The 15,253-nt window shown below is 42.8% G+C and overlaps 1 protein-coding gene across 1 annotated transcript; it reads left to right on the plus strand.

Moving 5' to 3' along the window:
• Nucleotides 1–279: 279 nt before the first annotated feature.
• On the plus strand, nucleotides 280–6,254 carry LOC103247609 (olfactory receptor 2Z1-like). Its single transcript, XM_073011413.1, has 3 exons — nucleotides 280–420; nucleotides 1,125–1,246; nucleotides 5,288–6,254. Exons 1-3 carry the CDS (start codon nucleotides 280–282, stop codon nucleotides 6,252–6,254), a joined length of 1,230 nt encoding a protein of 409 aa, XP_072867514.1.
• The last annotated feature ends 8,999 nt before the right edge of the window (nucleotides 6,255–15,253 follow it).

Consider the following 15,253-nt stretch of genomic DNA (forward strand, 5'->3'; position numbering starts at 1 on the left):
GTGTCCTATAAGTCTCAACAGCACAACTAATTCCTAAGTGCTACACAGGACTGTGCAATCTGAGTGTCTGTGGGTAGGAATATGGGGCAAAATTCAATGACAGAAGCTTTGCAATCACAGCATTCTGAAGTTGGAAGAGCACCAAGAATAGGCAGCAATTCACCCTCATTGCAGTAAAGGTGGATAAAGTATACTTTAGAAAAAGGGGCTCTATGGGAAAATGGGGAGCCTTTAGGAGTGCCCTGTGTGAAAAGAGACAAATTTTACACCTCAGCGTTCATGACCCCTCACGTAGACCCCCAAAGGGACCTGCTTCAGGCTCTGAGCCACAGCTTGGAGCCCAGGAAGGACAAGGCAGAAGGAAAAAAGTCAACAAGAGACCGAGATGCCCATGGAGACTGTGGATCAGGGCAATCTGAGGTGAGTATGCAATGGAAACTATAAGAGATAGGAAATAATTTAAACCCTCCACCCCATCCATGCAGCCCCAGCTAGCTTATTACAATAAGCTTATTATGAAAAGTCACAAAAAGACAATTCTGTAACTTCTCCTCTGTCAAACTTTCCCACATTTAAAATTTTCAACTATCTGGAATTTTGCTTTTTTAAGGCAAAGTGAGATAATATAATTTATTATTTTTACTGTCATTTTTAATGAGATAATAAGATTTATTGTTTTACTATCATACACACAGTCCCCAGCAAAGCACATAAGCATTCATACTTTTGGAATTAACACTGGCCTTCTCCATAAGCTGCCTATCTTAGATGGCAAAAACCAAGGCTGTGTGAAAACAAAAAAAATCTGTAAAACTGTAGGGAAATTTTAAAAGTCACATCAGTACCAAAAAACCAATGAGAATAAAAACACAACAAAAAAATCTTGGGCTAGATGTAGCCCACAACACAAAATGTGTCAGTTGCATCCAGGATTTTGTTTTTCATTCATTCTAGTGGTTCTTTAAGACCTATTGTGTACCACTTATGATCTAGGTATGGTGGACGGAATAGAAAAATAGATCTGTTTCTCCTGGAAAACAGGGTGAAAGAAAATAAATCTCCCTGAATGTAATTATGAGACACACATACACACATGCACGTGCTGCATTCATTGCCATGTTGAGAAACTGCCTGAGAAGATAAATCAGCAGTGCCAAGACAACCGAGGACGCATTCCGGGGAGCAGGCACTCATGCACAGCCCCACCAGCCGGAGGGATGTCGACTTCAGATGGCCGTGATGGAAGGTGGCGTGAGGGCTAGCAGTGTTTTCTTGAGCAAGTGTATGCTTCTTTCGTCTACCCATTATACATGTTCCTTTGGCCCACCAGCATTAACCAAGGGCCACCATGAACCACAATCTGTCATGAAATAGAACAGAAAGGGCGCAGTCCCTGGTCACAGGTAATTTTCAGTCTAGGTGGAGAGATCTGGAGTGCGACAGAGGAGTTCACTTAACTACAACAAATGCATCCCCCTGCAAGGTTTCACAATATGAAGCGCATGTAAGGGGAACTTCCGAGTGGGAGGGACTAGGAGCTCCTGCCGGTGAGTACCAGAGTTAACTCTGATGATTTTGCAAAACTGATTTGCTTAAGTGAAGGAATAAGAGAGCTAACATTCACTGAATACCTCCTCTGGAAAAGGCATGATCTCACCATTTTCCTTACTCCACACTCACAATAACCCTGGGAAGTGGGCATGATAATCCTAAGAGCGGGATTAGATAGAGCGGGAGCAAAGGTCTGAGGTTATAAAAGTGGTAACAGTGCTGACGTTAGTGGCAGCTGAACTCAAAATGTCACATTCCTTGGGCCAAACTCTGTTCTAAGCACTCTACATTTAAAACCACTTAATGCTCCAAACAGTCCCAACAATTTTTGGAATGAGGAACCTGAGGCTGAGTAGCCTGTCCAAGTTACATAGCTGGGAAACTGTGGAGCTGGGGCTTGAACCCAAGCAGCCTGGCTCCGGAGACCAGGTACTCAACCACATGCCTTATACTAGATAAAACCAGATAAGAACATTCAGCCAAGTCAGAGTCAAATTATTGCAGATTTTAAACGTGTGGATTCTTGTCCTTTTTCATTTGCCTTGGTGGAGAACGAGGGAAGGGGAAAAAGGTAACTGATGGTAAGTTTCTACTGCAGAGGTTCTCAGTTGGGGGTGACTGTGTCCCTGCATCTGGCAATGTCTGGAGATATGTTTGGTTTTTACAACTGAAGGGGGTTGCTATGGCATCTACAGGGTCAGGTACAGGTAAGCTGCTAAATGTCCTGCAATGCACGAAACAGTGCCCCACAGTGAGGAAGTATCCATTCCAAAGTACCAACTGTGCTGAGGCTGAGAAAAACCACTTCAGAACAGTTACGAGTTATTTTGGACCTGGCTTAGAAGATCAAGTATTTGTTAACCAAAAATAAGTATCAAAATAATTAAGTAAACTTTAGAAAAGAGATTTTTGATCAAGGCTGTCACTTCTCACCAATAACATAGATATTGGACTAAGCTCCTTCCAGATGTAAAATACAGTGGTCTGAGACATTTGAGACACCAAACAAGACAAGCTGTGCTTACAAGACACCGAAACAGGGGCCATGTGAGAAAACTATCTTTAGAGGAAAGATTTAAATGTACCCGAGGCTTCGTTTTAATTCGTGTATGGCAAGGCCAGTGGATCGGGAAGTGACTGGCATTGAAACGGTGGCTTGTCACATCCCCTGGAGGAGCACACACACCACGCAGGGCCACACGGGGAAGGCAGAAGGAGTGAGCAGGAAACAGAGACCAAGCCTTTGCTGTGTCTTCCCTGGGAAGAAACGGGGGTAAACAGCTGAGCAGGCTTAGGACTGGAAAGTGTGAATAATTTGGGTGGGCTCTGGGCTCTATGGGTGGCCTCTAACTGCCCAGGAGCTGGACCTGGTGAATCATAACTGAGCACAGGAAGGTGTCACTGACTGTGGGAACCTCATAAAAGGAGGTGGGTGGGGCTGTAGACTCGGGAATTGGTTGATTTGCTTCTCAAAGGCATGCTCACAAGCAAGGTATTTACCATCTCCAGGAATTAGCTCACCCTGGGAGGTGCAGTCCCTCCCCAGGTCCACGAGTCCTCAAGATGGCAACTTATCATACAATACAGAAAATAGGTGCAGTGTATATTTTAGCTCCACCCAAAGTCATGTCTCAAAAGTTTGAGTTTAACCATGTTAATTTCTGTGCTCAGCTCCAGAGACAGGCTTTTAGAGTGGGCCCTGCTACGCACTCCGAACACGTCTGACTCACATCTAAGGGATCTGTGTGTCTGCTGTGAGCAGCCTCAGAATGGTGGAGTTTAAGGCCACAGATGAGAGAGGCTCCTTGGCATAGCAAGAAGAACCAGGACAAGCACTGAGAGAGCCACTTCCTGGCACAGCTCTCTCTGCTGTCTTTGTGACCTCCGGCAAGTTCCAGTTTCTAAGATCCTTTGACCTTTGACCATACAGTGGTGAGATGTGGGCAGTAGACTAGTCAGTGAGTGTCAGCTTGTACCACACTTCAGAACAGTGGGAGCTCGAGCTTTGAAAAGCACAGGCACCCATAGAGAAATCCATAGATTGTACAGCCTTGTCACTTCTCTGATGTGCTGTCCCTCTGGGACACTTGCTGCCCCTCGTACTCTGTCCCAGTGACCCTGTGGTATCCACCAGCTCCATTATTCTCTCATATTCTCAACTCCTTAATACCATACTGGGAAGTTCATTTTATTTCCCTTCAATCCCTTCATTTAAGCCATTTGCCATCAGTCATACGCAGAAATAAAAGCTAAAATTGAAGGCATTCCCTAGGATTCGGGAGTCTGGGGCCAGGATTTCCGCAGAGCTTCTTGGCTCAGGGAACTTGCCAGGGGATGGATCTTTAACACGTCTAGCACAACCTCATCCTTGGAGCAGCGTCGTTAATCCAATTTGTCCCTCATCCTCAGCTCCTAAAACTGCCTTCAGGTGACTTATTTCCTATCATCGCTTACCTCATAATTCCTAGAGATTTGACTTTACCTGAATAAATATAATTTCAGAAGGGAGCCCTTTAGGGGTGCAGATCCCTCCCAAAGGAAACTACTGACCTGGCTTACGTATTCCTAACACGTACTCCATAGATTTATATTTATAAAGAGGCCCAATCTTTATCAAGAAGTTTATTTATCAAGAAGAAAATCTTCTTAATTAATATAATAGGACTCAGCTATCATGAAACTATTGAAATCAAGATAAGAGAACAACAGTATGAGAATGAGAACATAGTGTCAAAATTCCAGAAGAGCATAGGTGCCAAGTCTGGAATTCCTTAGGGCCAAGGTAACAAAAGACTGTGATGACTGTACAGCTCCACTAGTTAATAAAATGCAACACGTCAGCAACAGACACGGGCTCTGACCTATTTCTTTTGTTGTTGTTGTTGTTTTAGGTTTTTCTGTTTTTGTTTTTTGGTGTTTTTTTGAGATGGAGTCTCGCTCTGTCGCCCAGGCTGGAGTGCAGTGGTGCGATCTCGGCTCACTGCAAGCTCTGCCTCCCGGGTTCACGCCATTCTCCTGCCTCAGCCTCCTGAGTAGCTGGGACTACAGGCATGTGCCACCATGCCCGGCTAATTTTGTATTTTTAGTAGAGACGGGGTTTCTCCATGTTGGTCAGGCTAGTCTCAAACTGCCGACCTCAGGTGATCCACCTGGCTCGGCCTCCCAAGGTGCTGGGATTATAGGCGTGAGCCACTGTACCCAGCGGCTCTAACCTATTTCTCAAAGAAATATATCACGTGGATGCTCAAGTAAGGACTTTGAACCACGTAATTCATGTATTGGTAGATCTAGTCCTCAAGTTAGGCATAAGAATAAATGGTTTTGTTTTCAATATTTTCCTGTGCACATATTTGTTTGTTGAAGTGTTAAGAATATTGTTAACTATGCATTTTTCAAAAACATGGGACATTGTAATGTGCTGTTGTTCTTTTCCCAGCTTTTTGAAACAGAAATTAGATCACTAGTTTTTACACTTTTCTCTTTTCTAGCACATGTATTTTGAGTTATGAGTTTCCCTCTGAGTACTACTTTGGCTGCACACCATGCTTTTTGTAATAATTTTTCATTGTGAAATAATGTTGACCCTACAAAAAATTTATAAGGACATTGCAAAACTCATCATCTGCCTCTTCACCGACCTTCCTAGTTGTTGCCCTTTTGCCATCTTTGCCCCATCTCTGTCTCTGAGTGAATGTATCTGAGCCCCTGGTGAGCCGGTTCGCTTTCCTTTCCACAGTGAGGCTTGGCAGGAGGCAGGCAGAGGGCCTTGGAACCACTCCTCCACCACTGGCTTTGTCCTCACTAGACTTTTCAATGAGAGCCAGATGCACCTGTTCCTCTTCAGCATGGTGGTGCTGGTCTACATCCTCGCCATGGCTGGCAATGCCACCATGGTCCTCCTGATCTGGGCCGATGCCCAGCTCCACAAGCCCATGTACTTCCTTCTCAGCCAGCTGTCCTTCCTGGACATCTTCTTTTCTTCAGTCACTGTCCCCAAGATGATAGTGGCCTTCCTCTTTGATTGGACGAGCATCTCTTTTGGGGGCTGTGGGGCACAAATGTTTTTCTTCATGTTCCTGGGAGCTGCAGAGTGTCTCCTGCTGGCCCTCATGGCCTATGACCGCTATGTAGCCATCTGCAACCCTCTGCGTTACCCAGTGCTTATGAGCCGTCGCGTCTGCCTGCTCATGGTTGTGAGCTCCTGGCTGGGAGGGTCCCTCAATGCCTCCATCCAGACCTCGCTAACCCTGCAGTTCCCCTACTGTGGCTCACGAAAGGTCACCCACTTCTTCTGCGAAGTGCCTTCACTGCTGATGCTGGCCTGTGCAGACACAGAGGCCTATGAGCAGGTGCTCTTTGTGACAGGTGTGGTGGTCCTCTTGGTGCCCATTGCCTTCATCACCACCTCCTACGCCTTCATTTTGGTGGCTGTGCTTCAGATGCGCTCTGTGGAGGGGCGTCAGAAGGCCCTGGCCACCTGTTCCTCCCACTTGACAGTAGTCAACCTCTTCTATGGGCCCCTTGTCTACACCTACATGTTACCTGCATCCTACCACTCTCCTGGCCAGGATGATGTCGTATCTGTCTTCTATACGGTTCTCACACCCTTGCTCAACCCTGTCATCTACAGCCTCAGAAACAAGGAAGTGACTGGGGCAATGAAGAAGATCATAGGAGAGTGTGGTGTCCGTAGGAATGCTTGAGACCCAGGAGAGAGGGCTGGGAGACACATGTATGAGATCTGAGTTCACTCATAGGCATTGGGTCTGAAGATAGACAGACATCTATTTCATATGACCTTCCATATCTGGGTTGCGTTTATGGCTCCAGGATCCTGTTCTAGGATTCCCTTCTGGGATGAGAGGAAGAATCCCAAATCCACATGCAAGGAAGTGAAATGATTCCCCTCAAGCCACCACACTTCTACTTTTTCAGAGAGGTGTCCAGAACATCTGATTCTACTCATCATTCCCCCTGTCCATCTCAACAAACTCTACTCAGGCTTTTTCTTCAGCCATCCCCTGGGCAGTGCAGCGATAAACCATCCTCTCTGTGTCACTGAATGTCTTAGGGCTTCCCTTCTTACCCAGTAAAAGCCAAAGGTCCCACCAAGCCCTTGATACCTGACTATTTCTCCAATCTTCTGTGTTGATATACTTCTTTTTCTTCACTCTGCTCCAGCCACACTGGCCCCCTTGTTCAAAATTCCCAAGCACAATCCCACCTTAGCATCCTTCAATGCTGAGTTCCCGATGCCTGGGGGCTTTCCTCACATTTTTACATGGAGTTCTCCTTGCCTTCGTTTAGGAATTGTTCACGTGACCATATCAAAGACACTTGCACTGATTACCCTTTCCAAAATAGCATTCCCACCCCACTTCACCATCTTGCTCTAATCCCATTTGTGTATTAGAATGTGTAGTTCAGGAGAGTACAGAATTTCCTCTTTAATGTATTCTCAGCTCCTAGAAGAGTTCCTGGCACATCGAGTCAATCAAAAAATAACTTTTGGATGAACAATTAAATCCAAAGAACATTTTCTTGTCTAATCACAACAGTGTTGTTCCTTTTTCTAGTTCCTCCTTCTTGAAAATCTTCCTTCCCTGGGCAATAATACCACATTCCTTGTTTTCCTCCTGCTTCTGGTGCACTTTTTCCCACTAAGTGGTGAAGGCCCTCAAAACCCAGTGCGGCTAGATACTTCTCTTCTCAGTCTACACTCCCTAGTCACTCCCATTCTTGGCTTCGGTTACCATTTGATACCAAAGCCTGAGACACATAACTGTAGGCCACTCAGATGTCTCTTCCAAGCTCCTCACCACATACCCAAGGCCACCTCAGTACTCCCACTGGATGTTTCAAAGGCACCTCAAATTCATCATTTCAGGAAACAAAGTCATAATCTCACCCTGAAGCCTGAGCTTCTTCCAGGGCTGGTAACTGAGTGTTGTCACACGAGAACAATGAGTCTTTGTCACCACCCATATCCAGTCCCTCATCAGTTCCTGCCTCACCTCTCCACAAGATGGCCTCTGGGTCACCACTGCCACCACTACTGTGGTCCAAAAATACCTAAATTATTCTCACCTGGACGATGCAGGAATTTTCAAACAGACTTCCCTGTCCCCTTTCTTGCCCCACCCCCACATATACATTCACAACTTATTTTCCAAGATGTAGCCAAAGGGATCTCTAAACACAAATCTAACTACATATAGCAACCCCACTCCCGAAAGTCCCCAGAATCCCCTTAGCAGTTCTCATTACACATATTAATTGCTGTTAACACATATCGCCATCTAACGTGATATATTTTAATAACTTACATTGCTTACTATGTGTCTTCTCCTACCACAAAGTAAGCTCCATGAGGGCAGATGTTTTTGTCCTTGCACTTGGCACATAGTAGACATTTATTAAATATTGAATAACTATTTGTTATTGAATAGTTCTTTGGATAAAACAAACTTTTTCGTTGCCTTCAAAGTCCTGCAAAGTCTGACATTCTTGGCCTCATTTCACTCTCCTTCTTAATACTTTACTCCTGCACCTTCCTGCTTCCCATTCTGGAGCTATTCTGCTAGTTGAGATGCTGCTTGCTCCTCCCAGCCACCACACTCGTGTTCCCTTCTTTGCGTCCATATGTACTCAAAGGTTAGCTTCCACTTATAAGTGAGAACATGCAGTATTTAGTTTTCTGGCCCTGTGTTAGTTTGCTTAGGATAATGGCCTCCAGCTCCATCCATGTTGCTGCAAAGGATATGATCTTATTCTTTTTTATGGCTGCATAGTATTCCATGGTGTATCGTATTTTGTTTAGTCTACTGTTGATGGGCATTTAGGTTGATTCCATGTCTTTGCTATTGTGAATAGTGCTGCAATGAACATATGGGTGCTTGTGTCTTTATGGTAGAATAATTTATATTCCTCACCTTCTTTATACTCCAATTTCATCTGAGCAGATACTACCTGCAGTAAAGAATATATTTCCATTACTGACAATATATTGTATTCTTGAAAAATGTTAAGAAAGTAGACATTGTGTTTTTATCATAACAGTGATAACTATGTGAGGTAATGCATTTGTTAAACAGCTTGATTTAATCATGCCACAATGTATGTATATTTTAATATACTTCAGAACATCATGCTGTACATGATGAATACATATAATTTTATATGTCAATTAAAAATACATTTAAAAATAAAGTAAAATTTAAATGTTAAAATGAAAAACAAGAACAGGTTTCCCAGTTACTCTCGCAGCTAGGTAAGCTCTGGCAAGTGGACTACAGGTACAAAGGTTTGTGCTTTCCAGCAGTTCCTCAGAAGCCAGGGTAATATCACATGCCTCTCGACATCACCCGCCTTTCTTGCTGGCTGGTGTGTAGTCATGGCGGCTGGAGCTTCAGCAGACATCTTGCAACATGAGGCAGAAGCCAGGAAATGAGAATGTGAAGCAAATATAAAAGGAACGTGACCTTCTGAAACCATGGAGTAAATTACAGTCACTTGCCTTGCCGGGCATTTGCAGTGAACCTAATTTTAGCTACATCCTTTCACACCAAGAAATGATGGATAGAGAGCAGACCCCCTTTCAAGGCACGGGAAGAATAACTATATCATTCATGCGGTAGAATGCCAGGAAAACCTTGCTGAAAAGTAGATGAACCGCACTAGAAAACACACATCAGAAAGCAATGTGGAGACTGTAAGAAAATCAGTAGCTGTGAGAATTTGATGTCCACATGGAAGAAGTGGCCAGCCCTGATTAGACTTGACCTTCACTTAAGGAATATGTCATAGTATTTCCAGTATGTACAATTTATAATGTATGCCATTTGCTTTTTTCCTTTTAATAGAACATGAAAATGGAAAGATCTAAAAACCAAGTAATTAGGTGATATCTGCCAGGTGACATGACGAAGCCTAGCTCTCTTGTACATGGAACATTTCAAGCTAAGGTGTGGAAGCACAAAGCTAAATTTCAGGAAAAACTTAAGGACAGACCTCAAGCTTCGGGGAATATACTTTTGCCTGAGGAGAAAATGAGGGAGGGATAGTGACAAACTGGGAAAAAATGATAAATTCTTAAACAATTACAGAAGCCTTCCCAAGATTAAATTACCTTATCCCTAACATATTACAAACTTGCTCTTTATTTAATTTTATCCTCATCAGAAGTTTTCTGTATTCATTTTAAAAATTAATATATAATATATATATTTGGTGGGTACATGTGACAATTTAATACATTTGTATAATTTATAGAGATTAAATCGATCTGAGACCTGAAACCATGAAAATTCTAGATGATAACATAGGAAAAATCCTTCTAGCCATTGGCTTAGGCAAAGACTATGTGACCAAGAACCCAAAAGCAACAGGAATAGACTCAAATTCCTCACATGATCGTACCCAAGCACCAGTTTTACCACAGGATCTCATTCTTGTTTATTTTATTATAACAACACAATCATCTTCCTTCCCTTTATTTGAAGGCAAAGAGGATGTACCCAAAGAAATGTCCAATGGCAAATGATGCCCTCCCTGCAAAGTCTTAGGAATAGACAGCTGCCTAGAAAAACTCAACCACTGTCCACCCAAATATAGTATGTGCTATGTACTCTTCATTGGCAGTATAACATTGGGTATTTTTTTTATACTATGTTTAAAAGGTACAATTGAATAGAACAATCTAGAGTTACAACTGGATGAGCTTTCCAAGGAGAACAACAGAAGATGAACATTCCGGGGTGGAGATGGCAGTGACCAGATAAGAGCAAAAATATCCTTACACTTTCTAAAGAAAGAGGTGTCTAGATGTTTACTGTCCTCCAGTCAATGGGTGAAGTCAACCCTGGAAGCTTATTTTTATTTCTTTTTTTGCGAATAGTGAATACCAGATTCCTCTCAGTTTAGTTTAGAGAACTGATCCTTTATCTTATTCAATCAGTGAGTCACAACGAGAATAGGTTCAGGACTTTCTCCTCTCCATTCTGTGTGGATGTGAATCAAACATCAGTTGGGAGCCAAATTGATATGGGCTAAGTTCTAGATCACTTAAGATGCACAGAAGGCTCTTGGCCAGTGTTGGAACAGGAACTGTGGATCTCTCTTCTCTCAGAAGGGTTGGGAACTTTTCAAAGTAGAAAATCTACATTGCTCTCCAATTTTTAGACCATTTGCCTTTTATGTGAGAATTTTTTAATGTTTATAGATTTTTTGCATATCTACATTACAGAGCTGTCTTTATCACATTATCTCAAAACTCCTCTGTCACACATTTAAAAGGTTTTTTTAAATCGTGGCAAAATATATATAAGATTTACCATTTTAACCGTTGCAAGCACAATTTAGTGGCATTAAGTATATTCAAAAATGTTGTAACTATCACCACTATCCATTTCCAGAACTACTTCATCGTTCAAACAGAATCTCCACCTCTTAAACAATAATTCCTGATTCCCTCACTCCCTAGCCCCTGGCAACCACCGTTCGACTTTTTGTCTCTGTGAATTTGACTACTCTAGAGAGTTGATATAAATGGAATTCTGTAATATTTGTCCTTTTGTGTCTGGTTTAGTTCACTTCGCATAAAGTTTTCAAGGTTCATTCATGTTGTGGCATATACTAGCATTTCACTCTTTCTTAAGGCAAAAATAATATGTCATTGTATGTATATACCACATTTCATTTATCCTCTCATCCATGGATGGACATTTGGGTTGTTTCAACCTTTTAGCTATTGTGAGTAATGCTACTGTGAACATTAGCATACACATATGTGTTTGAATCCCTGCTTTCAGCTCCTTGGAGTATAAAGCCAAAACTGGAATTGCTACATGCTATGGTAATTCTATGTTAACTGTTTGAGGAGCTGGCTAACTGTTTTCTACAGTAGGTGTACCATTTCACTTTTCCACTAGCAATGCACAAAGGTTCCAATTTCTCCACATCCTTGACAACATTTGTTATTTTCTATTTTTTTGAAGAGTCATCCAATGAGTAGTATCTCATTGTGGTTTTGATTTGCATTTCCCTGATGATTAGTGATGAGCATCTCTTGGTGTATTTACTCTTATACATCTTCTTTGCAGAAATATCTATTCAGGTCCTTCACCCATTTTTAATTAAGTTGTTTTATTGTTGTGGTTGCTGAGTTGAACTTATTTACATATTATAGATATTAATCCTGATATATTACAGGCAAATACTTTCTCCTATTCCATGGGTTTTCTTTTTACTCTGACAATAATGTTTTCTGATGCACAAATGTTTTCAATTTTGATGAAGTCCAATTTATCTATTTTTTCTTTTGTTGTCTGTATATTTGGTGTCATGTGCAAGAACTCATTGCCAAAGCTAATGTTATGAACATTTCTCCCTATGTGTTTGTTCGTTTGTTTGTTTTGTTGTTTTGTTTGTTTGTTTGTTTTATTTTGAGATGGAGTCTCACTCTGTCGCCCAGGCTGGGGTGCAGTGGCACGATCTCGGCTCACTGCAAGCTCCGCCTCCCAGGTTCAAGCAATTCTCCTGCCTCAGCCTCCCGAGCAGCTGGGACTACAGGCACCCGCCACCACGCCCGGCTAATTTTTGTATTTTTAGTAGAAACGGGGTTTCACCGTGTTAGCCAGGATGGTCTCGATCTCTTGACCTCATGATCCACCCACCACAGCCTCTCAAAGTGCTGGGATTACAGGCGTGAGCCACCGCGCCCGGCCTCTCTCTATGTTTTCTTCTAAAAGATTTATCATTTTAGCTCTTATGTTTAGGTCATTGATCCATGTTGAGTCAATTTTTGTACATGAGGTAAAGTAAAGGTTCAACTTCATTCCTTTGAGATGGATATCCAGTTTTCTCCATGCCATTTGTTGTAAAGACTATTCCTTTCCCATTGAGTACTCTTTATATTCTTGTCAAAAATCAATTGACCATGTACACAATGGTACCAGGCTCTCTATTCTATTCCATTGGTCTATATAGGCAGCAATACTTGGGTGAAAATGTATTTCTCTTGAGGCTCAGTCCTGAGGTGTTTCATCACACTAGGATGTTTCTTACCTATAGGGAATGTGAGAATGCTGTACATTCTAACAGGGATTCTTCATTTCCAGAACATTCAGGTATGGTGTTTTCCTCTATTAGGAGGAAGCTTCTGTTATTGAGAAAGCTTTTCTTCTCCTGCTCTGGCTCTGTGATGTGCCTGCTCCTGCTTCACTTTCTGCAATCAGTAAAGCTCCCTGGGGCCTTGCCAGATGCCAGCACCATGCTTGTGCATCCAGCAGCACCAAACTGTTTTCAGCGATGGAGAAAGATGGACACAAACCCAGCATTGTTCCCTCATGGTTTAGAGCCTTGTGTCTGGTGGAAGCATTAAAAAAAAGTGTACATTTACTTATATAATTAACAATAATAGTTTGGATAGGATAAATGCTATTACAAATTTAAAAAGAAATAAAGGTTTCTGTTTCCGATCCATAGGTTACATTTAAGAGGAGAATTGTAAAGAGGGCTAGGGCGGTGTCTCAGTCTGTTCAGTGTTGCTGTAAAGAAATAGTTGAGGCTAGGTAATTTATTGAGAACAGAGGTTTATTTAGCTCACAGTTCTGTAGGCTGCACAAAAAGCATGGTGCCAGCATCTGCTTCTGGTGAGGGCTTCACGATGCTTCCACTCATGGAGGAAGGCAAAGGAGAGCCAGCTGTGCAGAGATCACATGGCAAGGAAGGAAGCAAGAGAAAGAGAATGGAGAGGTGCTGGGCTCCTTTTAACAATCAGCTCTCATGGGAACTAATAGAGTGAAAACTCATTACCATGAGGATGGCACCAAGCCATTCATGAGGGATCCACTCGTGTGACCCACACACCTCCCATGAGGCCACCCATCCAACACCGAGAATCATATTTCAACAGGAGGTTTGGAGGAGTCAAGCAAACCCTACCCAAACTATAGCAGGCGGTGTTTGAATTTGGCTTGTATTTCCAGTGAGGTAAGAAGAGGGACCGTGGGCGTGGCAGATGGTGGTTATATTTCAAGGAGACCAGGGAGAGCAGTAGCATGGGGAGTACTGAGATGACACCTCGTGTGTATAGGGTGTGGCTCTGCCATGACGTCCTGGCCACCTTGCCTGTATCCACATAGGCCACATAACATCCTGGAACTGAATTTTGACTGAATTCCTTTTCATCGTCTGGGACATGAAAGCATGAAAGACCTACAGGGAGCTGCTTGGAGGCCTCACCTCGTCTCTCCTGGAAGGCTGTCACCTCGTCTCTCCTGGAAGGTGATAATTTCTTATCACCTTCTGAGTGCTGATGAGACCTAAGGTTTTCTATCTTACCCTCTTTACAGCATGGCTGCAGGCTGTAAAACTGCTTGTCTGCAGGATGGAGCTGACTCCTCAGCAGAAAGGAGTGTCTGTTATTCATGTTGCGGTTCTCTGGCTTTTCTTGTTGCCTCTTCACCCTTGGAAGGACCACAGGGAGCCAACACCTTTGGCTCACCTTCTTGCTGTCTCTGTAGGTCATAAACTGAATTTTAAAAGGCCTGTTTCTTTACTGGCTAAATCTTTCAGGCCTGGTCCTTTTCTGTCCCTGATAGCTAGAAAACAGAGACCCATAAGCATGTGAGCATGTGTGATGAGGGTCGCAGACTTATTCGGCATATTCCAGGATGCTAAACCTGGGAGTTCTCCTTACTTATTAAAAGAGGTAGCTTTTAACTTAAAACTTAGGATCCCTCAAGTAGGCCCAGAAAGAATAGAAATAGATTTCAGCAGGATTTTAGATCCACCTAGAGGGTTTAGGGATTCTCCAATCTTTTGCACACATGACCTCTCTCTACCAAGGAAATGTGCCCTACTCTTCCCCCGTGAAGCTCCAGTTATACTCTCACAAAGACCTCACTGCAGGGCAGGGGACTTGTTATACAGGAAAACTCTCAGAAATGTTTTCATTTCTTTCCCTCTCTGTAGGCAGGGATGTTTTGAATCTTGCTTATAAGAGATGTGCCGTTAAAGAATGTTTTAACAAAGCTTCCTGTGACACGCAGGGTTGCTATCTTAGAGTCACGATGAAAGTATTTAGCGCAGTCTCACATTCAGAGGCCAACACAGAGTCACTCATCTAGAAGCTCTTGTTGAGATTAGAGCTTCTAGCAGCCTTGGTTTCTGATTGGACCAGAGCTTCTGCCACCTTCTGGCAACAGAGAGAATGAGGTTTGTTACTACAACAAACCCAGACTCGTCCTGCCTGATACATACTCTATCATTGGTAATCGAAGCCAGGAGCCACCTAGATCACCCAGACATTTACGAACATGTGTTGCTATATAGTAATTGTTAGTTTACTAATAAATCTCTCTCACACACTGGACTTTTTGAGGGCAGAAACTGTGTGCTTTTCATTTCTGCACACTGCCAGAGGATTTGACACATAGTAAGACGTTAACAAATACGTGGAGACTGAATAGAATAAGTGAATGAGTGTGTGCATCTCATAGCAGGTGGCTATGCCTTTTGGGCAGAGAAGTCTCTCAGAAGGGAATAGAGGAAGAGGAGTAAAAAGATTGCTGAGCTAACTTGGAGCTCAAATGAGGATAACAAGCATAAATTTGTTGTAGCATGTAGCTACACGGGTGAGGTATTTTTTTCCCTGCTTGCTTGCATGATTTTTGTCTGTTTTATTTTGTCAATTCTGTTT

This window comes from Chlorocebus sabaeus, chromosome 25, assembly GCF_047675955.1.
Source record: "Chlorocebus sabaeus isolate Y175 chromosome 25, mChlSab1.0.hap1, whole genome shotgun sequence".
NCBI classification, from domain to species: Eukaryota; Metazoa; Chordata; class Mammalia; order Primates; family Cercopithecidae; genus Chlorocebus; species Chlorocebus sabaeus.